Source organism: Gallus gallus, chromosome 9 (assembly GCF_016699485.2).
Source record: "Gallus gallus isolate bGalGal1 chromosome 9, bGalGal1.mat.broiler.GRCg7b, whole genome shotgun sequence".
Classification (NCBI taxonomy): domain Eukaryota; kingdom Metazoa; phylum Chordata; class Aves; order Galliformes; family Phasianidae; genus Gallus; species Gallus gallus.
In genome coordinates, this window is record NC_052540.1 from 14,801,293 (window position 1) to 14,826,819 (window position 25,527).

The following is a 25,527-nucleotide window of genomic DNA, read 5'->3' on the forward strand; positions in this document are numbered from 1 at the left end:
GAGTTTGTCTAAAGCGTCTGAAATGTCAGCACTCCCTCGACAGTCAGCTCAGCCCAGCAGCCAGGCACCAGCCCCTTTCCTTCCCTTCAGATGGAGTCCTGAGCCAAAGGCTCTTTGCTCGTGATCTCAGTCATCCTACTTGAACTTCAGAGCTTTTGGCACAGGTTAGCCTGGACACGAGGATGTTTGGATAGGGCCAGCAGAGAATGGTCACAAAAAGCAAGGCTGGGTTTGTATGGTTTGAGCTCTCTTCCTTGAATGAGTGTCAGAAACCAGCCAGCTCAGCCGCAGGGCTGATTTTGCTTTGCACACTGTATGTGAAAGGGCTGCCCTCAGTTAAATAAAGCAGCACATTGCACCCTGCCTGCTGCTTGGTCTCCCCGCACGGTGGTTGCAGACAGGGTGGTGGGTACGGCTGTGGCACATCAGCTGTCTTTTTCCATAGCTGCTTCCCTCTGTAGGAGGACATTTAGAGCTATTCTGTCTATGTGCTGGCATTCTGCAGTACAGTGGGAATGGAAACCTGCGTGCTTTGACTGCCCTCGTGTTTACACTGCAAACCATCAGCAGTTTTCCCCTGGTTTGACCTAATGCTGCCACTGACACCAGGGCGAGCACAGCCTGAGCCCAGATGTGGCTGACCTGGCTTCCTGCCCCGCTCAGAGCCGCCGGAGCCACAGCAAACCCTACTGCTTCAGCCAGCACCGTGCCTTGGGGGACTGCGGAGGAGGTTCTCAGGGCAGAGCATCTCATGCTGGTGAGTTACTGAGCTGTTAGCAGAATTACTCGTTAGCTGTATAAAATACTTGGGAGGATATCATGTTTCTCACTGCTTTAACACAGTTTCTGTTTCCACTGAGGAAAAAACACTGTTTTTGCTGTACAAAGACTGTTCAGGGTCTTAAGTTACAGGAGCTTCACTTTAACTGTGTGTCATGAATTCTGTTCTCCAGAATAGCCTGAGTTCTGTTCCATGGTTTATTTTGTGCTGCTGAACACAGACAGCAGTGCCTTACCCAGCAGCGGCCCTGGAGTACATCTGTGGCCATGTCTCTTAGCGTGTCTTTTTCTTTGCTGCAGGTTTTTCCTTTTTGCTTTTCTGATTTAACAGCTGCTTCTCTTGAGCCTTCCGGAGGTTCTGGTAGGGGCCGAGGTTTCTGCGGACCATTGTGCCTCTCCACCAGGCCTGCAGCTGGAAGCAGGAGAGAGAGGTCTCAGGGGGAACCCTGGTACAGCAGAATGGCCGGAGCATCTCTACTGCACTCCCAACTGCAGGAGGGAACCTCTGGCCCATGCAGCAGCAGCTGGGCCTGTATGTCCACGAGTGAGCCAAGGGCATCTGTTGCTGGTGGCTAGGAAGGGAGCAGCTCTGTGACTCCATTCCTGTGTCACCCATGCAGCGGGGCTGCTGTGATGAGCACAGCCCCCGATCATCTCAGGAGTCTGGCTTTTCATCTTTTGTTCCCTTCTTAACCCTTCTGCAGCTAGCTGCTGCCTTTGTCTTTGCCCCAGGAAAAGGGACAAGTTTAATCTGGCTGGATGTGGATCTTGGCAGCCTGGTCTGGTGGTTGGCGACCCTACCCACGGCGGGGGGATTGAAACTAGATGACCATTATGGTCCTTTTTAACCCAGGCCATTCAGTGATTCTATGAATCTCTCCTTCGTTTGTGCCACCTCACACCAGCCAACTTTCTCAGACCATTTGCTGCTTGAACAAAACCTGTGGTGCAAATAATTAACTCCAAGCTGCTGGTGGAGCAGCGCTGCCTCAGCTTCGTTCCCCTTTACCTTCAGGATGCTCTTCAGCTCCATGGCATCCTGCTCTCGTTTTCGTCTTTCTGCCTCTTTTTGTGCCCGGTCAGCGATGATGGTTTCCTCGAATGTCCGGCACTGCAAAGTGGCACAGGAGTGCAGCAGTCACATGAAGAACACATCCAGGGAGCACCAGGAGCCCTGTGGCAGCCCACGGGTAATGGGTAAACACAGACCTTCCTCCCCCTCCTTTATTTGATCTTCCCTGAATCCAGATGGCAAATGTTGCTCATTACCACCACCAGTCTTAAGGCACTGAGAGCTGCTGCCAAAGTGAAACCGCTCCATGGCGTGTGTCTAATTAACCTTCTGATCCTGTGCTGTAAAATGGCTGCCTGATGGGGTCTCGGGCAACAGATGTTGGCAGGAAGGATCCATGTTCCCCCAGGATAGGTAGCAGATGATGAGTGAAAACACTTGGGACACTGAGATGACAGCAAACAGAGTGAAAATGGAGCCCACAAGCAGGGGAACATCTAACTCAGTCTCAGCTTCTCACACCAGTGACAATAAGGGATGCCTACAAGTGAATTTCTTCTAGCCTCCCTTTTTCTACACACCTTGCTCTGTGCTGCCTACTCTGCTCTGCCTGCGTACCTGCAATCAGAGCCCTGCAGTTAGTGGTTTTCTAATTACGTGCTAGTGTTTGAAAAGTATCCATCCTTGATGTCACAGGTGGTGTCGCACCTTCCCAGAACTTAAAGTCCCATCTAATACTTCAAGACTGCTGTTTTTTCCCCGTGGCCCTTGTTCATTATCTGAATGATGGCATGAAAAAGGCAGGATGCAGTTTTGCGTGGGTGAGCACTGTGCTGCTGCTGCTGTCTTACCTCACTGGCAAATCTCTGCAGCATTTCCAAGTTCTCTGCCCTTGATTCTTTGAGGGCGTTGATTTCTTTATCTTTAGCATCCGTGTCGTTTTCATGCTTGTCCGCCCAGTATTCCAGCTTCTCTTCCACCTTCTGCAATGGGATAGAGTGGGGCTTAGCAGGGTACAAAGACTGGCAGGGAAAAGGTTTACTGCTGCGGCATGCCTGCTCTCAGGATGGTGGTAAGAATCCCATCAAATCTGCGTGGTCTGTGTTTCCTTCTCACCTAAGCCTTGAAAGGATCACAACGCTAAGAGTGATAACTTGCTGGGGACCACCATGGGGGCAGCAGCACTGGACTGGGTATGAAGACAGACTAAATTGGGCTTTCAGAGGTGCGTGAAGAATGGAGATGCAGTGGGGGTTACATTTGTGCACAATTCTGGTGAAGTAAATGACAACCAGAAGCCATTCCTGGTGTGTGTGCACAGGAAGAGGAGTTTAGGAGATAGAGTTTCACAGTGAGAGAGCCTTTATCCTGCACATGACTCCCCGGCCACTTTCTGGATTAAACTCAGTGCACCAGGAATAAGGTCCCAGGGGAGAGCAGTTGGTGCTTTCTCAGGTTGTGAACTCGGCTTTGTTTCACTCATCAATAGGATGGCAGGTGTTTCTGAAACCACCACACTGATGACTTCCTCCCATTCACGACTAACTTCACCATAGCAACAGCCATCACTGCTTGAATGGAAAAATAACCTGAGGAAAAGCATCAGTCTCGTGACAACATCACAGCTGGACACACAAGGGAGATGGAGGGCATGATCATCTGTGTGGGCCACTGCAAAGCCACCCGCTGCTGTCAGAGTGCAGAGAGGTTTGTACTCAGGAAGTCCCCTTGCTTTGAAACAGTGATCAAACTGGTTCTGGGATGTAGAGATCACAATGTAACTGCTCTGAACACGCAGCACTTCTTTGCACTTTGTTGAAAATTCATTTCTCTTTTCTTAAATTACAAGCAGGCAGTGATGTTGGGTGCCCTGCAATAGTACAGGTTTTCTTCTGGTCATACGGTTTATGAGATGCTCACTAATGGTGTTCTCTGTTATGAGCACTGCTGTTGATCATGGGAAAGCTCTGAACCTTTGCATCAACAGCACAGGGACAGTCATGGCTGTTTGCTGCTCAAATCGGGTACAGTAATCCCGAGTTAGCAATTATCCAAGCCTTAGATTAAGAAAAGGCATAATTAGGCTGGCAGTTTCTGACCTTTCTTTCTTTATGTTCCCACTGTGCAACACTTGGGTGTGCAAAATGGACACCCTAACTTTGTGCAAGAGCACTCCTCACTGAGTTGCTGGAAGTCCCAGCTACTGCCAGAGATGGCTTAAACAAAATCCCCATTGAGTCAAATATGGCTATTTGAGGGAAAGAAACCCTGTAACTTTGGAATAAACAATGCCAGTCATTGTATGAACAGTGATTTTAAGGCAATGTATCCGAATGTAGCAAATCACAAATATGGGACAGCTGGGTTAATTGGGGCTTGAGGGGAAGTAGTAATCCAACCAGCAAGCATCAGGAACCTGGTGAGTTTGATGGAGCAATAATTGGTTTTCTTTGGAAACTAATCAATGTAATGTTTATCGGTTGCCAGTTTAAGCATCAACAGGAAAAGTCACACAGACCTTGTAGTAATGCCTGAGGAAATTTTCAATCTCCATGTGCACCCGGATCTCCTCATCAGTTTTCCTCTTCAAATCCTGTATCAGTGCAGACAGAAAATGTTAGACAACGTTGGTGTAAATACGTGTGCACAACATGCATGCTGGTTGGGTTTCCTGATGCATTCAAACTTCTGTGTTGTGACGGTGATGGAGAGCAGCCTGGGCATCAGGGGATGGAGGGAGGACTTGGGCTGCTCCTCACAGCACTGCCAGCAAATAACCATGCATGAAATGTTCACAGTTCACATAATGCAAGGGAAGAGGAATGGCCTCACCGACCCTGCTCCCTGCTGTGGCACTTACAGTTCTCCTGTTGCTGGGCAGTTCTCACATGCAAATGGAGCATGAACTTTTAGCATTAAAACGAATAGGAAAAAAGAATGTATTTTAGAACAAATCCATTTAGCTCGAAATCATCTTTAAAGGAACCAAATAAAGGTCTTCACCTCATGTTTCCTGTTTGGGACCTGATGCAGAAAGTATTGCATCCACGTGATGATTCCAGGAGCAGACAACATCCTGTCATCATCTAAACCCTCTGATAAAGCATTCCACCAGGAAAACAGCACCCAGGACAGCAGGGCAGCCACCCCTCTGTGCTGAGGACAGACAGTGGCTCTGGTGAGTGTTTTTCCATTTCTTTGGTTGGTTTTTTTTCCAATAAAAAGGTTTGTTGTCCATCCCATTCCTACGGATCTGAAGAAATGCTGCCTGTGCAGCTCACCGTGCTTCAGCTGTAATTCCAAGGGACGAGGATGCTTGTGGTTTTAGAGAAAAAGGATAATGTGATTTCACAGTGGGACACCAGACAAGCACAGGCAGTGCCAGAACCCGAGGAGAGGAAGATCTTGCTAAGCAAGGATTGTTCCCAGCATAGTGCTGAGTCCTTCTGTTCTCACCTACGCACAATGTGCTGAGCTGACTTTTTTTCTTTGCTAGCTGGAGATGCTTTTCAGTAAGGGCTCTGGGGGATGGTTTACCTCAATTTCCTTGTTCAGTCTGTTCTCTGCATTGCTGCACTTCTTCTGGGCTTGGTGCACCTGAAGGTCTGCGCTTTTCTTCATGTAGCGCTGCTCCATGGCTGCTTTGGCTTCCATCCCTTGAAGCTCATTTTTGAGGTAGAGAATTACATTATCTCGGTTCTAGGGGAGGAGACAATAAGCAAAAGAAGCATGAGAACAGTCCAGTAATTTCAGCCACTGAGGTTAGGCTTTGCTAAACCCTTGGATTAGTCTAAGTGAGTGAGCGCCTGTAACAGGAGAATAATACCTCAGCCACATGTATGCTGAAGTTTTATTTCCTCAAGTATACTCTGTTCCTTGGATTTGTTGGGCTTTGTTGTTTTGTTTTGCTTTTTTTTTTCCCCCTAGTTCTGCAGCAACTGTATAAACACAGCATTAGGAGGAGATAAACATGTGAATCTCAGCTCGCTCATATGTTTCAGTGGTTCTTTCCTGAAATCTTATCAAGTAGATGGTGTCCATTTTGTTATAAGAGCATACAATCGGAGCAAGGATTGTCAAGGAAAGCTGGCTCTGAGCTCCCAGCCTCTCCCCACACCTTGTTTTGCAGTGGACCTGAGCTTCCCTGGAGCAGCTCTGTCTCCAGAAGCAGCCCCACAGACAACACAGACTCGTGGGTCAGTGCACCCCATTGGTCAGCTTTGTGTGCATGCTCAGGAAGCAGAGCGCATTTGCTCAACTTGGGACTGTGAGTTTGTTTACTCCTTTTTAATCAATTTCTTCGAATAGCAGAGAAAAGTTCATTAATCTGGGCCTGCGACTTGGATGAACCTCCTGTAAAATGAAGAACTACACTGCGAGTTAGAAAGGACATCAAAGTCTCCTGTGCTGTTATGCAAGACCAACCATACTGCCTCTGGTCTGGCTCCCAGTTGCTCCATTACAGCCTTTCTCTTTGCTTTCCTGCCACGCTGCGATGGGTTTGATGTTCAGCAGCCAAACCTTGCAGCTGAAGATGAAATAGCAAAGTGCTGGCATGTACGTGGTTTGAAGCCCACATATCTTGTCTCTGAAGCACCGTTGCGTTCCTTCACAGTGTAAACATGGAAAAATGCCACAGGAAGAAGCCAGCTCAGTACTGCTATGTTTAAAAGCCTTTGCAGCGTGACTCACTTGGAAAGGTTTCCTTATAAGAAGAGTTTGGAACAGTGAAAAGGAAAATCCTTCCCTCTGCACCCCTTGTTGGACATAGTTAGGAAGAGTAAAGTGTATTTATAAGGCTCCTGACAATTAGAGGCCTTGGCCGATGCTGTTTGGTGGTTTTCAAAGTCATGCATTCAAAATATGTCGAACATTTCCAAGATCAGATCTTTTTTTACATCCTTATCATCATATGACTGAAGACAGCTACAGACGTGACCTGTTCGTGCCCCACTAAGGCTTCCAGTGATGGCCTTTACTTTCCTTGATGTGAAATCTGGTGGGCGCTGGGAGCGGTTGTGTTCCTACTCAGCAGACGTGGGAGGTGACCGAAGCACTTCATCTCGAGGCTGCCTTGCTGTATTGTGGTGGAAGCGTGTCTAAATTGCAGGGCTGCCAGAGAGACCGGGGAGGTGCTAATGGAAAACACCAATGTTCTGCGGCCCTGAGGCTCAGCTGCTGAAGTCAGTGCTGCACTGCTATCTGCGAAGGATCTGGAAACAGGTCAGAAAAGAAGGGTTCAACGTAGGCTACAAAGAATTCAGAGAGGTGGGGCAGAGCATGAATGCCATTTTTTATTTCTTATTTTGATAAAGCGGAGGGAAAACCACTTTTGATTTCAGAGCCCCGGGCCCCAGCCAGGAAGGGGGCCCATTTGCTCTGGTATTATTTTTTTTTTTTGCTGCGTGGCATGTTTGTGGTTTGGAATTGGTGTTGTAAAATATCTTCATTAGAAGTGGAGAGTCTGGGGGCTTGATTACACAACGCAAAGCAGACGGGAAGCGAAATGCAAAACCCTGTGGGTGGTTTACAGAAACGCACTCACTCAGAGAGAAGGTCGACTGCAGGCGTGTGGGCAGCTACTGCAGCCCAGCTGATGGGCCCGGAGCTGCAGGGCTGGGGTGTGTTCGGTGTTAGGTTGCACATAGCAGACGCAGCTGCTGCCCCCAACCCATGGAAACCACCTGTGGGTTGTGCTGTGCCCTGAACTTCAGGGAAAAAGAGTTAACCTCTATTCATTTCTGGTTTATCGCAGCAAAGGGCCCTACCAGGACACAGCGTGCTTTTACAGCTAATGCAGTAAACCTCTGGGCTGCTTATATGGGATGACTTCAGCTTTGAATCTGCCAAACCAACAATGCAGAATCATAAATCATGTGTCCAGAACTATCACAAAACTGGCAGAGAGCAAGATCAAAACCCAGGAAATAGTTGTTACGAGCCAGTCTGCTCTGCTAGCAGGCAAACAAGCTGTTCTCTCAGATCTCTCAGCTCACAAACAGCAGCTTGGAGGCCTTTCTGCAGCTGTTAGCCAGCACCATAGGATTCTGACCAAAAAATGTCATTTGGTGGCAAAAGCAACAGCACTTTGCTGGAGAGGGTACGCACATTTTGTGTTTTCACAAAACACAAAACTTTTTGATTATCTCTTGCAAATGCCCCCTCGATCTCTCCGTGCTTCCACAGCAGTGAGTATTTGCAGTCACTTAAAATGCAGCTGGCTACAAAATTAACAAACAGGAGCTATGTGCAAGCAGCTGGTGAGCCTGCACTGTGCCTTGCTGCCTGCCTCCCTGCTTCCGTGCCCAGTGTTGATGAGCTTTCCACTTGCAGCGGCAAAACCTCAGCCTGCAAAGCCTGAAGGTATGCTTAGATCTATACACCTGCTGCAGACGGGACTTGCAGTCCCTGAAAGCACAGCATGCAGCCCTACAGACACGTCTGTCCCAGCTGGCAGAACACCCCTGTGCTGCACACCCCCCAGAGATGCTTCAGCTGAAAGGATGACAGGGCTGACGGGTCACTCGGCCTCCCACTGTGGTGATTTGTAATGTCCGTCCTCATTGCAGGGGAGTCGGACTAGATGGCATTGAGTGGTTCCAGGTTTGGCTCTACTGCAGCAGCTCTGGGTCCTGCTGAGCTGCTCTGGGGACTGACGTGGCCTCAGGACCATCACAGACCTCCTGCCTTCCGCTGGAGTCATCTGGTACGTTTCTCCAGTGTAAACACAGAGCAGCGTATGGGTATGAGTTTACCACAAAACCTACAGGTCATAGAAAGTGTCTGAGTGCAAAGCAATGCAAGAATTTGAACGGTAACATCTCTTAAGTTTTTCTGCTAAACATTATCTTATCTGATATCAGCATTTTTTAAAAGTCTGTACAGAATGCCATCACTGCTCCAAGAAACCTGCATGTTTTTCTGCACGTTAGAAAATAAACACTGCAGCAGCAAACAGAATTCCTGCAGCCAACCGACACGGATGCTCTTGTGTGGAGGGTAAGTATAAAACCAGACTGCTCATCTCAGCAGCTTTCGAGACATCAGTGCTTTCCAAAAGGAAACAAAATAAGTGAAAACATTTAGCATTCGATTTGTGTTCTATTAGAAAGAATAATGAGCTGAGCCGGCTAATATGGCTTTAATTAGCATCTCATTAAGAAATAGCAAGGCTGGAAATGCACCCAAGCAACATGGGTGAAGCAAAGACCACGTTTTTCTGGTTCCATGATGAGATTTGCTTGGTTGTGTGTTCTCAGCTACTGGACTGGAGACAACCATGTAGGCTTTTGTCTACAGGCCTCTGTATTATTATTGTTCAAAATTACTCCAAAATCAGCAAGCTGTATTTCTGCTCCTAATTAGTTGGCGAGGTGACAAATCGTGCAAGTGTCTGTAAAATTGCCTATGGGAAAATCCCATATGAAGCAAATAGAAATTATTCTCCCCTGGGAGACAGGGTGAGACACCATTATTTTTGGCACAGGAGGAAAGCAGTACTTGAAAGTAGTCTTGTCTTTGATTTGTTATCAAAGCTGAAGCTATAAGGAAGCCCAGAAAAAGGCTTTTAAGCTGGAAACATAAAACCAAAATCCCAGGTGAGTGCAGATCCCATCTGATGAGGCAAAAAGCAAGAATCAAATTAGCAGAAGGTACTAAAAGGACACAGAGAGGAGCATGTCCTCAGCATGGGAGCTACACACATTTGTGTGGCTGCTAGAGTTAGGAGAGGTGCAAGGCAGGACAAACACCAAGGCTGACTGTGCAGTGCCAGGATGTGTCCAAATCCATAGGAAGAAAAATAGCACACACCAAAAAAAAGAGCACTTCATCCCTCATTCCTCTTTCAGTTTCCACAACTGTTCTTTCTTGGTATTCCTCCTAACTTACTGTCTTTCCACGTCCTTCAATGATTCCTTTCTCCTTTCTGTTATGCCCACAGTTTATTTCTAGTGTTCTTTTCATCCTGCTACACTTCCCAGTGTTCGTTATGCATTTCCAAGATCTCTGCTGATAGATGAGGACTGACGTAAGTTTCCCATCTTGTACATTCCTGCTTTCTTCTCTGCTGTTCTGTTTTAATATGTCCCCTGCACTTCTGGTGCACATAGATATCTGTACATATTTTCAGTGTCAATAGATCCTTCCTGTTTTTAGAACCATCCTGTTATTTACAATTAAACCTTCCACTACATATGCATCCAGGCTGCCAACATAAAACCTTCATCTTCTCTAAAATGTACATCAGCAGCATGTCAGCAGCTCGAAATTCCTCTGTGCAGCCAAATGTCTATTGGCTTGTTGGCCACCCTTTGTCCAAGGACAAAATTCTTAGTGATACCATGTCTTTCTTCAGATGCCCTTGCTTTCCTCTTCCTCTGTAATGAACCAAGTGCCACATTCTTGTTCTTTCTTTCAAGCCTTCTATAGCTCTGACCTTGCCTTTCTTTTGCTGGTTTTTCATCACACACTCTTCTTTCTTCACCTCAGCAGAAACAGGTTAAATTAGCCTGTTTCTGCACCAAGCTGTGTGCTTTTGCTCTTATGCATGCATGACCATCAAGTCTGAGCTGTCTGGTAAGCATCGCAGTGACCAGCGATATGCCATTTAATTGATCTGCACTCATGCAGCAAGTCTGATGTGTCCAGAATGCCCCAGATTTACTGTGCATGCACAATTCACATGCTGCAGACAGAAAGGCTGAAGCTTTCCACACAGATAAAGTTGATGGGGTGTGTGTAGTAACATTGAGCTGCCCTTGCGTAGGGCTTGTGTGTTTGGGATTCTGTTGTACGTGGAAGCCTAGGAAATAGATGAAAATTATGATATTTTCCCCTGACAAAACTGCAGGTAGAAAAATGGCATGTTGTTAGGCCAGTTCTGATGCTTTATTTCTTAATCCCTCACTGTCAGTCTTTCTTCTGTGTCAGGTGTCATGTCTGCATCGTTATGTATGACAGAACCTTAGATCCTGCTGTCTGCAGCTAATCTCTTCCTTCCTGGCTGCAGCACTCACTCATGTCCATGCTTTGCAGTGTTTTTGCACGGCAGTGTTTCTGAGGTGTTCTGACTTCCTCACAGCCTTTCACAATTACAAGCACTTTGAGTTTCTGCTTGAATAGCATTCTTAAATTCATTAATAACTATATTCAGAATATAAATCTGTGTCGCAGTTATTCTGCTTCTCTATTCTTAAATGAAGGATTGCTACATATGCTGTGTCCTCTCATCTGAGTGCTAGTTCCTGGGCAGCAGGAGCAAGCTTGCTAACACACTTCCCCCTGGCATGATGCCCAGTGTTAAGTCATCTCACCTGAAGTTCTATTTCAGTTTCTTTCTTGACATCTTGCAGCTGTTTCTGGAGTGACTTTATCTCCTTCTTTCCTTCCTCTTCCCTGAAGGAAAATGGGAGAATACAGTCACTTGAATATATCAAGAAAAACAAGAGCTGTGTATCTAGATAGGGAATTTTCAGACTCCTTACACGTTGCTGCACCTAGCTGAACATTGCCCCAATTAACCTGCTTACTCAGCAAGTTTGTTACAGCTGAACTAAAAGAAGTGAAAAGCTTGCAGCTGCTTCCAGTGTCTGGGGAGCAGAAAAGGCATTCGTGCCTTCCTTCTGAACTTTGGTGTTGAAGGCAGCACGCATCCAGATCAGAGAGATATCTCGCAAAAGCTAGTAACTTGGTAAGTAAATCCTGAAAGAAGAGATATATGGATTGAGCAGGGAAGATGGGAATGAAAGGAAAAGTGAACCAAAAACTGGGAGAGCCAGGCTAAAACCTACAGGGGTGTTTAACAGTTTAAAGCAAAAAGGATGCAATAATGTTGTAGGTCTCGTTATTTTACTTCACTTTGAGGGCTTTTCCAAGCTTTTATGCTTATTGTTTGATCTAAAGCCAGTAAGAAGAATTGCTGCCTGAGGCTTTGTACCCTATCCCCACTTTACAGTCGAACATGCATTTCATTTTTGGAGTACTTAGCTGGGTAACTCTACTACAGAAGCTCCTGATAAGGAGTCCCAGCCTTACTGCAGACTGCTTTCAGACTGCTTTATTGACACAAAGCCAGACAAGTATATGGTATATTTAAATACAGATCAAGTTCATTCGATGAAAAGAATGTGTAGTAGAACAGATAACACAGTGGCTAGATATGGTTGATATCATGGAATAAAAATGATTATTTCCTTAGTGATTAAAACTTGTATGCCCTCTTTCTAACTCCAGTGTTGAATAGGGATTCCACAAGCAACTGCTGCTTTCATTTTTGCTTTCTGACCCTTCCTTGGAGAAATAATAAATGCCTTGGTTTTAGATGCTGGAAGAGGTGGGTTTCACATTCAAAAGACAATTGTCTCTGCCACCATCTGTGCTAGCCCTGCACTGGAAAAAGGGAGCACATTAGCATTTGGGTCAAAGCAGATCCTCCTGGGCATCGTATAACCTGAAGTCCGTATGTTGCTGACCCTGGCTTGAACAGATTATTTGCTACTCTGGCTTCCTCTGGGGACAAGGAGTTGAAGGTCAGAAAACTCCTACATCACATTATGTTTTAATTGATATGGAGCAGCATTTGCATTAGTGCACACACTGGTGTCCACTGTGGTCTGAGCTCAGGTAATTCCCAAGTCAGATTAGTATTATTACAGTCAGTTATTTCTCTTTCTAAGGGCAAATGCAATTTGTGAAGTAGTCAGGATAATTCAAGCTGAAAAAGAATCCTTTCCATATCTTGATTTAGGGTTTGTTTTTATTTTCCTTTTATATCGTGTAATGAGGGAAAATGGGCTTTGGCTCCGAGTCAGTAATCAGAAAAGTACAGAACACAACTCTGACCTGATGAGGATATCATTCAAGTTGCTATTCTTCGCTTTCTCTTTCCCATTAGCTTCTATTAGGCTATCAAATGTTCCTGATTCCTCCATCTTCTTCATAGTGGCTGTAATTACATCACTCGTATACTGCCTGCCAGGGAGAAAAGGAACACAACAGTAATTTATAGGTGTGCACTGATACCACAGTGTCTGGCACCTTTATCAATTATTGTTGTTTGTTTGGGGTTTTTTGATTGTTTGTTTGTTTTTAAAAAAGGAAATGCAAGATCTTTTTTCTGTTTTTATGACTTAGCAAACTCAAGTGTGCTTCTCCCACGGCACCTGCTGCTTCCAGCTTTAGAGAACTCTGTATCTGGAAGGTGGTCCAAGTTCACAACTTCAAGCTGTGGTCTGAATGTTACTCCAGGAAATAGCAAAGAGGTGCAGATGTACCCGTGTCATGCCAGCTTGTGCTGCCATCAGGAAGAAGGCTGCAGCAGTAATGGCAGCTAGGTGGATCTTGGAAGATGAGATCTGGGGACACAGATGTGTCTATGGAGGGACATCTGGGTGCCAAAATATCCTGGTGCAGCCCTAAGACAATCCTAACAAAGACGTGGGCTTGCCCAAGTTGTTGAATTTCATGGTGAATGTGGTATTTATATCTTAGCTGTATTTTCCTCATTCGTGTCAGAATTTTCTTGAAGCTCTTTGATAAAACAACATTAATGGACAGAAGCCAGGATGTAGAAAAAATGCATACAGAATGCTCAGCTCCCCAGTCTGTCTCTTAAACCAAAGGCTGCTGGTATTTCTCCAAATCGAGGCACTTGACTTAGAGCAAAAATCAAAGTTATTTGGGGGGGGGAAACACCTCTTTTGGTTTTATTTTTTTATATACGTTGACTGTTCTATAAAGGAGAATGGTTCCAGCTGCCATAGAGGCTCTGTGTGCCCTGCAGAATAACTGAGTTCATGAGACAACTCTCAGACCGAGCTTTGTGTGTTCATATCTGCCAGGGAAACTCATTGTCAGTGCTTGGCATCCAGAGGCAAGCAGGAGTCAGAACTAAATAGCCTCTGAGGCAAGGCCACAGTGCTCTCTTTATGTATAATCATTCTAGACCATGACTGGGGAGCATCAGCACTGGGAGAATGGGAAGCCTGTATTTTGCATAGGTAAGAGTGAGAACTTTACAGCTCTGAGCATCCTGCACAGGCATCACACTTGTGCTTCACTCACCTGTCAGCCTGAATTTTTCTGAGATAATCTGCAGACAGAGCACTGGGTTTCGTGGCCCTTTTGGAAAGATGATGGGCTCTTTTTGGATCCTCGGGGTTCCCCAGCTGCTGCTTATGTTCAGTGCTTTTCAGAGACTTTGAGGTAACAGTTTCCCCACTCCCTTGCCTTGCAGAGGTAAGCTCTTGATACTTAATGTCCAGCACATTCTGGGTACCTGTGATTTCTTTCGTTTTCTGGCTGTTGATCTAAAAGAGAGTAAGAGAAACCTGCTTGCATGTTGAGCAATAGGAACAGACCCTCTGCAGCTTTATGTGGGAGGAAGAAGAATTAATAATAAACAAGAATCCACCTATACTACGACCTGTGGGTGATCCTACAAAGAACTGAAGAGCAGAAATGTTCATCTGGGTTAGATTTGAGCGCACAATTTAGACTTACTGAAGTTGATGGGATCAAAAGGCCAACAGTGACAGGACTAGAAAAGGCCTCAGAAGGTCAGTTCACCTGCCCCAAGAGGTGGTGATTCAGACGTTTGTCTGATACATTCTTAAAGACCCCCAGCCATGGAGACTACATGCTCTCCAGTCAGTATGCCGTTCTTGTAAGGAAGCTTTTTCTGAAACTGCAGCAGCTGAGCCCCTGACTTCTTGTCCCAGTCTCTGTAGACAGAAAAAAAAATCCTTCCTCCCTTCTATGCAGCAGCTCTTATGTACAGGAAGCTTGTTAGTCTGTTTCTCCTCAACCTTTTTCCTATCTCGGCTTGTCTCAGCCCTGCCTGTCACCAAGGCCTTCGCTTACAGTGTAGTTGTTAGAACAAGAGCTGATCTTAGCCTGTCACTAAGTACTTAATAGCAGTACCACCAGAGCCAACTAATGCAGAGGCTTCCAGCCTCATCCTAGTCCACAGCTGCCTACTGCCCACCCTGGCTGCTTGTGAAATGGAAAAAAGAACTCACTGAGAGGAAACATTTTCCAGCAAAAAAGAAAAGAAAAGAAAAAAAATATATATTTTTAGCAGTCCAGATCACTGCATAACCACACAAATGTTTGTGCCAACACAGCTCAAAGGGCAGAATGAAAACAAGAGGTCAGAACAGGAACAGCGTTTGCTAGCAGTAATTCCAAGAAGGCCCTGATGGAGAAAGGCTCCGTTCGTGTTCTGAGGTCCTGCTGTGGTCAGTGGGAACAGTGTGCAGGGCGCTGTGAAAGGCTGATGCTCCTGAATGCAGCATGCAGCTGGGGAGGGGAGGAAGTAGCCCCTGGACTGCATGACTCACCACTGAGTACAGAAGGGAGACTAAGTGGCTCCATGCTTAATTTTTGGACAGCTAAATTTACATGAAATGAATCTCATGCAAAGTATACTGAGACCTATGAAAATTACGTGGTTAATTAGGGGGAAGAAAAAGGAGTTTAAATAGTTTGATGGTGAAGGCAATATTTCTGAAATAACTATTCTAGGCGAACAAATAGTTTTAATGTCATGTAGATTTTATGGATGCTGTAATAGGTGTTTATAATGTCTGGGAAAGCTCAAGACAGGCTCTAACTGAATTATCTGTAAACAGTAGAGAATTAAGCGCCACAGGAGGCTCTTTGTGGCACAAAGAGCCACAGGAGAGCAAGGAGATGTAAATTGCATGTGGTGCCATCCGTGCAGTCCCTAGCTGTTTACCTTCTGCTGGTCTTCTGCCCCAAATTTAGCAGACGAGAAAGGCCGCCGTCCTGTGGGGAATGCACTGCATGAAGCAGTCTACAAGAGTCCCTGCTTTAGGAACAAGCAGCACTGTGACTAAGGCTCTAAAAAATGCCAGCACTTGAATACGTCAACATATGAAATGTCAATCAGTGAAAACGCCCCAGATCTGCTGGACTGACAGAGCTCGTGTAGCACGAAAGGTGCTTTGCAAATGCAGGTCTTCTACAAACACAGTGACAACAGATAAATGTACACTGAGAACAGGGATAAGCAGTGAATTACAGAACACTGGAGTTAGCAGGTAGCTTCCCCAGAGCCATTTTTTGGTTTCTAAACTGTTTCCTCCTTGATTTGTATTTGCATCTTTAAGAACACTACTGAGGATTGCACTCTATGGGAAAATGGTGTCTTAAGAAATTACTTAGTAAAAAATGAGCCTCTGTGTTTGAAGAGAAAAACGAAGTGTACCTCACGGAGGTCTATCAACCTCCGTTTGTGTGAAAAACAGCTCCCACCATTCTCGAGATCTGCTCTTTCCGTGTGTTCCTGCTGCTGGCACAGCAGAGCTTTCACACCCACAGCTGTGAGGGAGAAGCATCCTCGGCAAACAGGTGAGACGGCTCACCGTGCTCTTCTAAGGAGAGGAGTGCCCTCTATTGCACAGCCTAAGCATTGCTCGCGCACTAAATTCACTGCCAAGCAGCTTCTGCTGATGATTTATTGATTTACTTTCCTCTTGCATTCCTAATTGATACATTAGGCAGTGAATAGCATTGGGTCTAAAAACTCAGATCCCAGGTTTTATTTCCATCCAGGTCACACTTTATTTTTATTGCTTTGAGTTAAGCAAATTTCAAACTCTTTTCTTTAACTTGAAAAGAGCCTGCCGTATCACTTAAATATATGAGAACAGAACTTAAAGCCATTTACCCCTCAAGATGATCCCACCTTATTTCTTGTGTCTCTCACATGCTCTTAACAGCCACCATACATACCAAAAACAATAAACTCTGCCTGAGCATAGGCCTCCTCTGTACTTTATGCTTCTTCTCAAAACCACTTAGTTATGGTGCCTATTAGAAATCAACTAATTAATAGCAGACATTAATAATGAGTAGTTACTAATACATTTTGAAAGGAAGTCTGTCTTACTTTGTTGTGTGTGGGGACTAGAGGAGCCTCAGCGTGCACTCACAGAGTATCAGAATTGCCCTGATTTGGGGTATTTTCAAAGCTCCTATTCTTCAGTATTTTTGAAATGGCTATGCACTTATATGAGACTTTAGACATGTATTGTTTATTTTTCCCTGCTCCTCTACTTGGCATCTAACCACTGAGGTTTTAAAACAAAGCCTCGGAACCTCATCTGAGGTCACCAGGGCCCTTTGCACAGCCTTGCCAAACGCTTCTCAGTGCTGCTGCAGTACAGATATTAAAACTGATCATCTGTGCGCTTGTATTGCTTCTTCCCTGAAGGGTCGTGGAGCACTCTGCAGAAAAAATACCTGAGTGGATATTTAAAGAATGCTGGTAGGAGACATAAAAGACAAGGAGGAAAACGAGAGGTATTTTCTTAAAGAGGACAGAGGCACGTACGTGGCTGATGTCTGTCTTGCCCTCATGTGAGACTGGCATGATGTACCCAAGGATTGCGAGCTGATCAACGCAATTCTCCAGCACAGCAGTAAGCAGCAGAGCTTCCAGCTGAGTGAGTTTCTCCATTTCTTTAGTGTCTGTGTTCTTGCTAAGAGGAACAAAGACAAGAGGTGCCCATGAGAAAAACGGTATGGCGTTAGTAACAGTAGTTTAAACTAAAGGTAGACCTGAAATAGCCCTGTTTGCAGCCTTCTATATACTTCCCTAGCTTTGTTTATAGCTTTTCATACACTGTTTATAAGAGGAGCCATGCTCTGCTGATGGCTGCATTGAGGGACAGAGGGAATGTTTAGCTTTCACAAAACACAGTTTGGTCCCTCCTGCAGCAGATCTGGGAGGGCAGGCTGAAGAAATGCAGGATGAGGTGGCCTCGTTTGGCTGCTCTACCTACAACTGCATTTGTGCCATCTGTAAAACCCTTGCATAAACACATTCTAGGCCTGCAGAATATTACAGTCCAATCTGTAAGCATAGCACATAAATCACTCATAATCTGTGTAACAAACTACAAGTGTCAGTTCTTCTTCTTTCCAGACTCAGAATTAATGACAGAGTGAAGATGCAAATTCTTCATGGTGCTTCTGCATGAAGTCAGAAAATGTATCTTTCTAGCTAAGAGGCACTAATAAAATGCTCTTTTCTTTTTCTTTTCTTAAATCTTTTGAAGAAATCCACAGTGTACATTCTGAGTTTAAATAACACAGGAATAACCTAATACATGCAGAGGCCTAATGCTAAAAATACGGTGGGGAAAAGGAAAGGTTTGCTGTGAGAGAGCTCTGACAGATGATGACGACAGCATTCTTGAAAGAAAAAATAACACTTGCAGCTCTCATAGGAAAAAGTGACTTATTTGGAAACAAAGGAGGATGCAATAGCTTTTCCTTTATCTCACGAACAACTTCTGTCCAGGAGAGAATTAACTCAATATTTTAATGTCTGTTAGGACGACTCACAGCTGGAATGCTTCTCTATAGCCTGCTGGTTTGCACCTCCCATATATCTCCTGGTATAGCCATGCTCTCGCTCAGCAGATGCCAGTGGCAAAGCAGCTCGCCCTGCCCGGGCTTATGTTGACTTGGAAGTGAGAAGGAAAACGCTGTCTGGGGCGCTTATGGACACGGCAAGCAGTGAGGCCTCTCACTGCAGACCCTCTCAATTCAGCTACTGCCATCGACTTTAATGACGGTGCTTTGCTGAACTCCTTCATTAAGCTCTATGAATAAAAAAGAGGTATGCGGGGGATTCCGCTTCCCCCCAGAGCTTGAGCTGACATTCTTTCCCTGCTGATCTAAAGGGAAAGAAAAACAGACGAAGAATTATGCTTTAAAACAGCCACAGAAGAGGCGTGGCCTGCTGACCCTTCGGGGACTGCAACTCCCTCTGCTGTGTGGGACTCCTGGGCACGCGCTTCTGCCGTCCTGCTGCCTGGTGGCCTCAAATGGCTCCACAGGCAGCATTTTGTGGCAGCTTTCCTCACAGTTATTTCAGGCTACGCTGATCAATTCCAGTCAGTAAATCCAAACCTGGGGATGCTGCGTTTCTTTCAGCTCAGTTTCACAAACGTGGCGGCAAAAAGAGATTCCGAATTGCCGCAGAGGCAGCAGCTGGGCCGTGAACCAGAGCTAGCCTCCCTTTTACCACGAAATGCCTCTTGAGCAAGCAGAATAGTCGGCGCCTTACAAAACCCTGCCCACCCCTACTGTCAGAACCAAGGTTTAGGGAGCGTTTGTTGATCGGCTGTGACAGGCAGTTATTCTCCTTAGAGAACGTTCTCCCGGCCCTGCCAGGCCTCGCTCCGCGCTGGGCTGTGCCTTACTGCCGCCCCCCCTTCCCGCCGGGCCTCACCCCAGCCGCAGTGCCGTCCCGGCGCCCCCACACACCCGGCGCGCCGCTCACCGCGACTCCGTCTCCATGGCGACCGCGGCGCCCGGGGGCCTCGCGGGGCTGTCCCAATGCGTGCCTGCACGGAGTGCGCGCCGAGACCTGTCCCCGAATCGCCGCCCGGAGCAGGAAGGGCACGCGGGAACAGAGCGAGGGACGGCAAAGGACACTGCGGTCGGGGCACGCACGCCGCTGGGTCCGCTCGCACTTTGCGCGCTCAGGCTGTGCCGCGAGCAGCCCGCAGCCGGGGGCCTTGCAGGCGCACATCCCGGCGGGCAGCGCGCCGCCTCGTCCTTTCGCCGCCATCTTGGCTGGGCGCCGTAGGGGTGAGCGGGGTTGCGGCGGCGCGGGGTGCCGTTTGGGGGGTGTTGTGGCGGCAATGGGCCCATCGGCGGCGGCGGGGCAACCGGGGCGTTGCGGTTCGCGATGTGCCGGTTGGGGAGCGGGCGGGATGGCGCCGATGTACGGCAGATGGTCGCGGCCCGGTAGCTGAAGGGAAGCGGAGGTGCCGGCAGCGCCCCGCGCTGTGAGGGGGCAGAGCCGCCCCGCGGCAGCCGGCGGTCCCCGAGGTCTCGGCGCCGGGCTGCGGGCGGCCCGCCGGTGCGGCGGAGCTGTCGGTCGGGGCACTCACGGCTCTGTGTGTCGTTTGTAGGCCTGCCGGGACTGGGCTGCAGGAGGACGCCATGAGCGGGAGGTGAGTGCCTGCCGTGCGCCTCGGGACGGCTTAACGGCAGCGCTGGGGGGAGAGCCGCGTTGACGCCGCGGGCGGCGATCTGATTTCTGTGGCTGCTCTCCTTTCCCAGCACAGCTCTGCCCGGTGCACCCACGGGGTACTGTGTGCATCTGTTACGTTACTACGGTTATGTGGCCCTCTTTGAAACCCCTGCCTTGAAATGGCTGTAGTAGTTCATCCCTGAAGGGAGCTTATAAGCAGGAGGGGGGACCGACTTTTTACACGGCCTAATAGCGATAGGACAAGGGGGGAAGGTTTTAAACTGAAAGAGGGGAGGTTTCTGTTAGGTGTTTGGAGGAAATTCTTTGCTCGGAAAGCAGTGAGGCGCTGGCAGTGCTGCCCAGAGCTGTGGGTGCCCCATCCCTGCAGGTGCCCAAGGCCATTGGATGGGCCCTGGGCAGCCTGAGCTGGTGGAGGCAGCCAGCCCATGGCACGGGGTGGGGTGGGTGAGCTTTGAGGTCCCTTCCTACAAAGGTTTAATGTTTTGAACTGAGTTAATGTGTATGTTTTCCGTGTCCATAGGTTGTGGTGCAAGGCCACTTTTGCTGGCTACAAACGTGGCCTCCGAAACCAGCGGGAGCACACTGCCCTGCTGAAAATTGAAGGTGTTTATGCTCGCCAGGAGACAGAGTTCTACTTAGGCAAGAGATGTGCCTATGTATACAAAGCTAAGAAGTAAGTCAGTCTCTCATACCAGCTTTTGCACATGCCAAGATGTGAGCATTCGATTTATGTATCTTTTGGTAGAATGAAAAAAAAGAATTCAGCTCAGCTTGTCAATAAACCGCAGTATCACATAGAGCAGCCTCCTTGGCTTGTCCTTTGTTAGCTTTGAATTGAGTGATGTATTTGTCAGATTGTTCAGATCAAGAAATTAATGTGAAGTGTAATTTGTAACAGCGAATGGTTATATTCAAAGAGCAAATGAGATGAGAAAGAAACTTTGCCTGAGACTGGTGAAAACTGAAGGCAGGTTCATAGGGCAAATTGAAGTGAGATGAATTTGTGTTGAGCACTGAGTTTTTGGGATCCTTAGCTGCAGAATATTTTGTCAGGCAAAAGGAAGTTTGTGTACCAGCTCTTGTGTGTTTGCATCACAGCTGTGTTGCTTCTGCTGTGATAGCAATGGTAGAGGCTTTAAAAATAGTTGCTGCCTTCTACTTAATATTTCTTGGAGAGTGGTTGTTAAGAGATTGCATGTGGAACTGCCTTAAATAAAATTGGTCAGGCAGTTAGCATGACCACTGTCGTTTCAAAGGTGGCATATGGCTTCTTGTAAGGTAGCTGCTGCCTGTCCTGGTGCCTAAGGCCCTTTGTGCCTGTGGTGTGTCCGGAGAAATCCTACAGGTAAAGCAGTTCATTTCCTTTGGAATAAAACTTGAGTTAAGTTTTCTGTCTTTCTGGTCCCTCAGCAACACCGTAACCCCCGGCGGCAAACCCAACAGGACACGGGTGATCTGGGGGAAGGTAACCCGCGCCCATGGGAACAGCGGCATGGTTCGTGCCAAGTTCCGCTCCAACCTCCCTGCCAAGGCCATTGGACACAGAATCCGAGTGGTGAGTAGCTTTACGAATGAGGGGTTCCTTGTCAGCTTTTGGGGTGCATTTTAATGTCATCTTGCATACATACTTTTTTTGTACTCTGCCGCAGTTCCCACCTACTGGCAAGGGAGCTGTGGCGTCAGCTTTTTCTCTTACTTCCCAGATGATTGCATGGGATGTATGGCAAAGTCCTAAAAGTAGGCATGGAAAGACTCTTTGAGCAGGAGGGCTGACTGCTGGGTGGGAACTTCAGGTCACTGAGCTGCTCGTGATGCTTTCTCACCCCTCTTCTGTGTAAATGGGAGTCATTGTTACAGGAGTTGAAGAGGTCCGTGATTCAGATGATGAGTGCAAAATATGTTAAATTGTACAGTCCAGTAACAGGGATTCTGATGTGATTCTGTTCTTGTGTTTTTCAGATGCTGTATCCATCCAGGATCTAAATTTTTATTGGAAATAAAATACAGAATCTGTTCCATTTTTGTACATTCCTGTTTTTAATCCCCTCCACCTGTATTAAGAGATGTTATTCTACAGTGGCATACCACAACACACAGCACAGTGGTGTAGTAGTGACTCTAAACTAGCTCCTAAGCTGGTGACTTGACCCATACTTCTTAAAGGCATCTCTTGAGCAGGCTACCTTTGAAAAGGTAGATAACTGGCAGCCTTTATCATGACCAGTCATTGCCTCCAGCATAGAATCTGAATGGTACGTAGGGCGAAACAGTAAATGTTTACAACCTTTGTAAACTGTGCACCCAAGTTTTCTATAGAAAATGAGAAATATTTCCTTGCCTCCTCAATAAAGGGAGAGCTTGTATTGGTGTTTCTCTTGAAACGTCACTTGGCAATCACTGCTATTGGGGCAGCTGTCATGCAGCTTGTGTGCCTGTGTTAATACTTGCTGGTTTTCTTGCCAGCCCTACCACCAATAGTATATGGGATGGGAAGGTTTCATACATTGATACTCTGTTACTTTAATGAGCTCTCTGAGGTTTGTTGAAGGAAAAGGCAATGAAAGTGGATCTAAGGATTCTTAAAGTGTGATTTTCTTAGGGCATAAAAAATACCATACGACTTTAAGGGAAGCTTCAGACAGCTGCAGGTTGGCATGGCTGCTGCTGATGTCATAGTCTTAGTTCATTCCCAAAAGGAGTCATAAGTACCCTGAGTGGGTGGTCATTGCTGAGGCAGGTAAGTGGTTGCCCTCACCTTCACTCAGGTACACTGATGTATTTCATTCCTTCCCTGTGTGAGAGCCTGCCTGGGCTGCACGCTGCTGGGGGCACTTGAGCTGGGCCTTTGTTCTGTGTTCCTGCAGGCTGTCTCCTGTGGTGGGCTGGTGTTTCATTCAGGACTGATCCTCTTCCTTCTGAAGGAGGCAGAACAGCTGTGTCTTAACTTAGTTAGAACACATTATTGGGTAATTTACTTTTTTAAGTGAAATTCAATAATGGTTTGGACCTGACTACTGACATCTGGTGTACGAGTTATTTCCCTACGGAAAACAACTGAATTTGCCTCCTTCAACAGCAAGAGAGCACTTAAGTGTGAAAAGCTGCAGTGTTTACATGGATAAGCAGTGGGCAGCTTGCAGGGTACTTGGATCAAGCAGGGCTTTATTTTTGCAAGCACTAAGGAGTTGTACATGTGAGATTCTTCGAATTCTTTGAACCTCACATGTACAAGATGTGAGATGGAATACACTCAATTATTTTCTGTAGCATTTGTTTGTTCCTGACCAAATTAGTGTGTTTGCACACAATGGCTGCTGAAAGAAACAGGTGTAGCCTGTTGGAACTGCAAGTACCTTTGCTACAGTTTCTGAGTGAAAACCCCTTTCACTCCTTTCCTCAGCAGTGCAGCAAAAAATAATTGCACAGGAAGAAGCAATGGCATCAGAGGAGCCCACCGCCTGCTCCTCCCTTACAGACCAAACCAGCTGGGAGTTCCATAACCTACTGAACATGCTGGGGATGCAGAACGGCGAGCTGCTGGTGATGGAGATGAAGGATGTCCATGTGAGAACCCCCTCAGTGCTGCTGGATTTTGCTCAAGACCTGTTCAGTGCAGGTGATGGGAGGACTGAACTACAGCAGGTAGAGGAAAAAGAGGAAGAGAAAGAGGTTCAACCGCATCTGGTTTTTATGGTTTGGCAAGCCACCACTTTGAAGCAGCTCATGCAGTGGGATTACGTGGATGAGACCCTCTTTAATATAAGGAACCTGTTCACATGCATGCCAGCTGTGCTGGTGCTGGTGGTGATCCATTCAGGCCCCCAGGAGGAGCTGTCCCGGGCAGTGGAAGCACTCAGGAGGATGCAGTGTCTGTTGGATGGCGCTTTCCAGAAGCTGGTGGTGGAGGCAGCGGTCTACAAGACAGGCCAGCCCGATGGCATCCTGGAGGTCAAGAGAGCTGCGTGTAGAGCACTAAGAGAAGTCTTTAATTACCAAGAAGGTATCCTGGGATGTAGCTAAACAGGGGCACGGGACAAAGAGACAGGCTTTTTGGGAGCAGAACCACAAGCTCGGGCAGGAGTGTTGAGGCTCTGAGAAGCATGAAGGGCCAACATAGAGTCATTAAGGTTGGAAAAGATCTCTAAGATCATCTAATCCAATCATCCACCTACCACCAATATGACCCATTAACCACATCCCTCAGTGCCTCATCTCCGTGGCTCTTGAACACCTCCAGGGATGGTGACTACCATCTCTTTGAGCAGCCTGTGCCAGTGCACCACTGCTCTTTCAGAGTTTTTCTTGACATCTGACCTGTGTGACACTTAGTGGTACTCAGTGACCAGATGAGTTCAGATGCAGGAGGGAAGATAAGCTGGAATTTAAAATGAGGGATTGAGTTCTGGACTGGGAATGGAAGATGCGAGTCAAAGCCCATGTGCTGTTAACTTTCAAGTGTGACTGTGGTGGCTCTCACTGCCCCAAAACACATGGCTGCGGAGATGATGCTCACAGTGAGAACTTCCAACTCCATCACTGGGGCTTCCCATGGCTGTTAATAGCTGTACAGTGCCACCAACCCTGCGTTCTTCTCAGCAAGAAGTACTAATTCCTTTGGGAGAGCCATAGGGAAGAGCTGTCACCAGCATAGTTCCTGCTGTGCTCCTACCGTGTGTTTCCTCCCCCAGATGGCAGCTCACTGAATCCCATTTCTGCTCATCTGGGTCAAACCAGCCCCCAGCAGTCGATCACTGTCCTCAGCCTGAGCATGTGCCACGTGAGGTATCACAGATGACTTGCGAACAAATTCCTGTAGACAGCAGGATTTGGTAGGTTGGGTTTAATGCTGTTCACTCAGATGTCTCTCTGTAGATTTCCCTTGTGGTACTTTGCTCGTCTGCCAGTCCTGCACAGGAGTGGTGCAGTGCGTGATATCTCAGCTGCCAGAAGGGGACAGTGCTCCCTCAGCTTGATGCCAGCCTTGCTCCAAAGCCCTAACCTCTACTCTGCATCAGCTGGACTCTACCCGAGCATCTACCCTAGCAGAAATCACTGAGTTTCTGCTTGCTTTCTTTGCTCCATAGTTCCCAACAGCACAAAGCTCCTAAAATCCCCCCAGGTTCTTTGCAGTCACAGGATGGTGGGTGAGCAAACTTTGCTGCTGGCTCTGAGTTATTGGCCAAAAGGCTGCAAACAAGATAAAGCTCCCTCTCCTGCCGTGGTGCTGTTTGCCATCAGCGCATTGGTCTTTCCCAAGCTACTCCTGCGTGCCAGAGTAGTTGAAGGGTCAAGGACAAGCTGTCTGAGCGGATGGATGTGTGCAGACCTTCCCACCTGCCCTGCTGGAAGAGTTGGGGATGGGCTCACACCGGAGTCCATCAGGAATGGGGGGTCTCAGGTAGGGGGCACTGTGGGAGCCAGTGGATGGTTTTGGTCTCCAGCAGCAGTGAGCCCTACGAAAACTCAGCTCACTTCTCGCCCTCTCTTTCTGGGCAGGGCAAGGCACTGTGGTTAGCTGTTTTTTTTTTTTCTGTTAGGGCTTCATAAGGATGACCTTAATTTTCTTTTTAATTTTTTTTTTCAGGTCCTGTATCCACCTAAAATCTGTTATGGAGAGAATTATTAAAACCTTGTCTTTATTTGATTTCTCTGTGTGCACCTCTGAGCTGTAAAGCGCCAGGTGCCATACAAACTCCTG

The 25,527-nt window shown here is 47.1% G+C and overlaps 3 protein-coding genes across 16 annotated transcripts; 2 read left to right on the top strand and 1 right to left on the bottom strand.

The window, feature by feature from the left end:
* Positions 1–960: 960 nt before the first annotated feature.
* IQCG (IQ motif containing G) lies at positions 961–19,500 on the bottom strand. Of its 3 annotated transcripts, none has more exons than XM_040705664.2 (10): positions 19,110–19,500; positions 17,151–17,298; positions 13,856–14,100; positions 12,635–12,763; positions 11,107–11,188; positions 5,330–5,491; positions 4,311–4,385; positions 2,644–2,775; positions 1,790–1,891; positions 961–1,192 (listed from the first exon to the last, which is right to left on the bottom strand). In XM_040705664.2, the coding sequence occupies exons 1-10, from the start codon at positions 19,481–19,483 to the stop codon at positions 1,055–1,057; spliced, it is 1,587 nt and encodes a 528-aa protein (XP_040561598.2). In that variant the 5' UTR covers positions 19,484–19,500; the 3' UTR covers positions 961–1,054. The 3 variants fall into 3 exon arrangements, with proteins under 3 accessions (XP_040561598.2, XP_040561599.1, XP_040561600.1); XM_040705665.2 differs by having other exon boundaries at positions 19,059–19,135; XM_040705666.2 differs by having other exon boundaries at positions 18,737–19,135.
* RPL35A (ribosomal protein L35a) lies at positions 19,160–22,192 on the top strand. 6 transcript variants are annotated; one of them, NM_001396182.1, is made up of 5 exons: positions 19,160–19,274; positions 19,747–19,788; positions 20,350–20,502; positions 21,240–21,384; positions 21,789–22,192. In NM_001396182.1, the coding sequence occupies exons 2-5, from the start codon at positions 19,778–19,780 to the stop codon at positions 21,810–21,812; spliced, it is 333 nt and encodes a 110-aa protein (NP_001383111.1). In that variant the 5' UTR covers positions 19,160–19,274; positions 19,747–19,777; the 3' UTR covers positions 21,813–22,192. The 6 variants fall into 6 exon arrangements, with proteins under 6 accessions (NP_001383111.1, NP_001383112.1, NP_001264386.1 ...); NM_001396183.1 differs by having other exon boundaries at positions 19,160–19,268; NM_001277457.2 differs by lacking the exon at positions 19,160–19,274 and adding an exon at positions 19,388–19,420.
* On the top strand, positions 21,948–25,473 carry LOC121111469. Of its 7 annotated transcripts, none has more exons than XM_046898820.1 (5): positions 22,505–22,594; positions 22,694–22,795; positions 23,230–23,829; positions 24,518–24,658; positions 25,414–25,473. In XM_046898820.1, the coding sequence occupies exons 3-4, from the start codon at positions 23,265–23,267 to the stop codon at positions 24,622–24,624; spliced, it is 672 nt and encodes a 223-aa protein (XP_046754776.1). In that variant the 5' UTR covers positions 22,505–22,594; positions 22,694–22,795; positions 23,230–23,264; the 3' UTR covers positions 24,625–24,658; positions 25,414–25,473. The 7 variants fall into 7 exon arrangements, with proteins under 7 accessions (XP_046754775.1, XP_046754776.1, XP_046754778.1 ...); XM_046898822.1 differs by having other exon boundaries at positions 23,233–23,829; XM_046898819.1 differs by lacking the exons at positions 22,505–22,594; positions 22,694–22,795 and adding an exon at positions 21,948–22,081.
* The last annotated feature ends 54 nt before the right edge of the window (positions 25,474–25,527 follow it).

Bases quoted from the DNA above. Each gene is read 5' to 3' on its own strand.
- IQCG (XM_040705664.2), bottom strand. From the start codon at position 19,483: ATGGGCCCATTGCCGCCACAACACCCCCCAAACGGCACCCCGCGCCGC. The intron at 12,764-13,855 runs GTGAGTGAAGCA...TCTCCCTGGCAG, and splicing joins AGAAAAATTCAGGCTGACAG to GCAGTATACGAGTGATGTAA. The intron at 4,386-5,329 runs GTAAACCATCCC...GCACTGATACAG, and splicing joins GACTGAACAAGGAAATTGAG to GATTTGAAGAGGAAAACTGA.
- RPL35A (NM_001396182.1), top strand. The intron at 20,503-21,239 runs GTAAGTCAGTCT...CTGGTCCCTCAG, and splicing joins TATGTATACAAAGCTAAGAA to CAACACCGTAACCCCCGGCG. The intron at 21,385-21,788 runs GTGAGTAGCTTT...TGTGTTTTTCAG, and splicing joins TTGGACACAGAATCCGAGTG to ATGCTGTATCCATCCAGGAT.
- LOC121111469 (XM_046898819.1), top strand. From the start codon at position 23,265: ATGGCATCAGAGGAGCCCACCGCCTGCTCCTCCCTTACAGACCAAACC. The intron at 23,830-24,517 runs GTATCCTGGGAT...TTCCTCCCCCAG, and splicing joins AGTCTTTAATTACCAAGAAG to ATGGCAGCTCACTGAATCCC.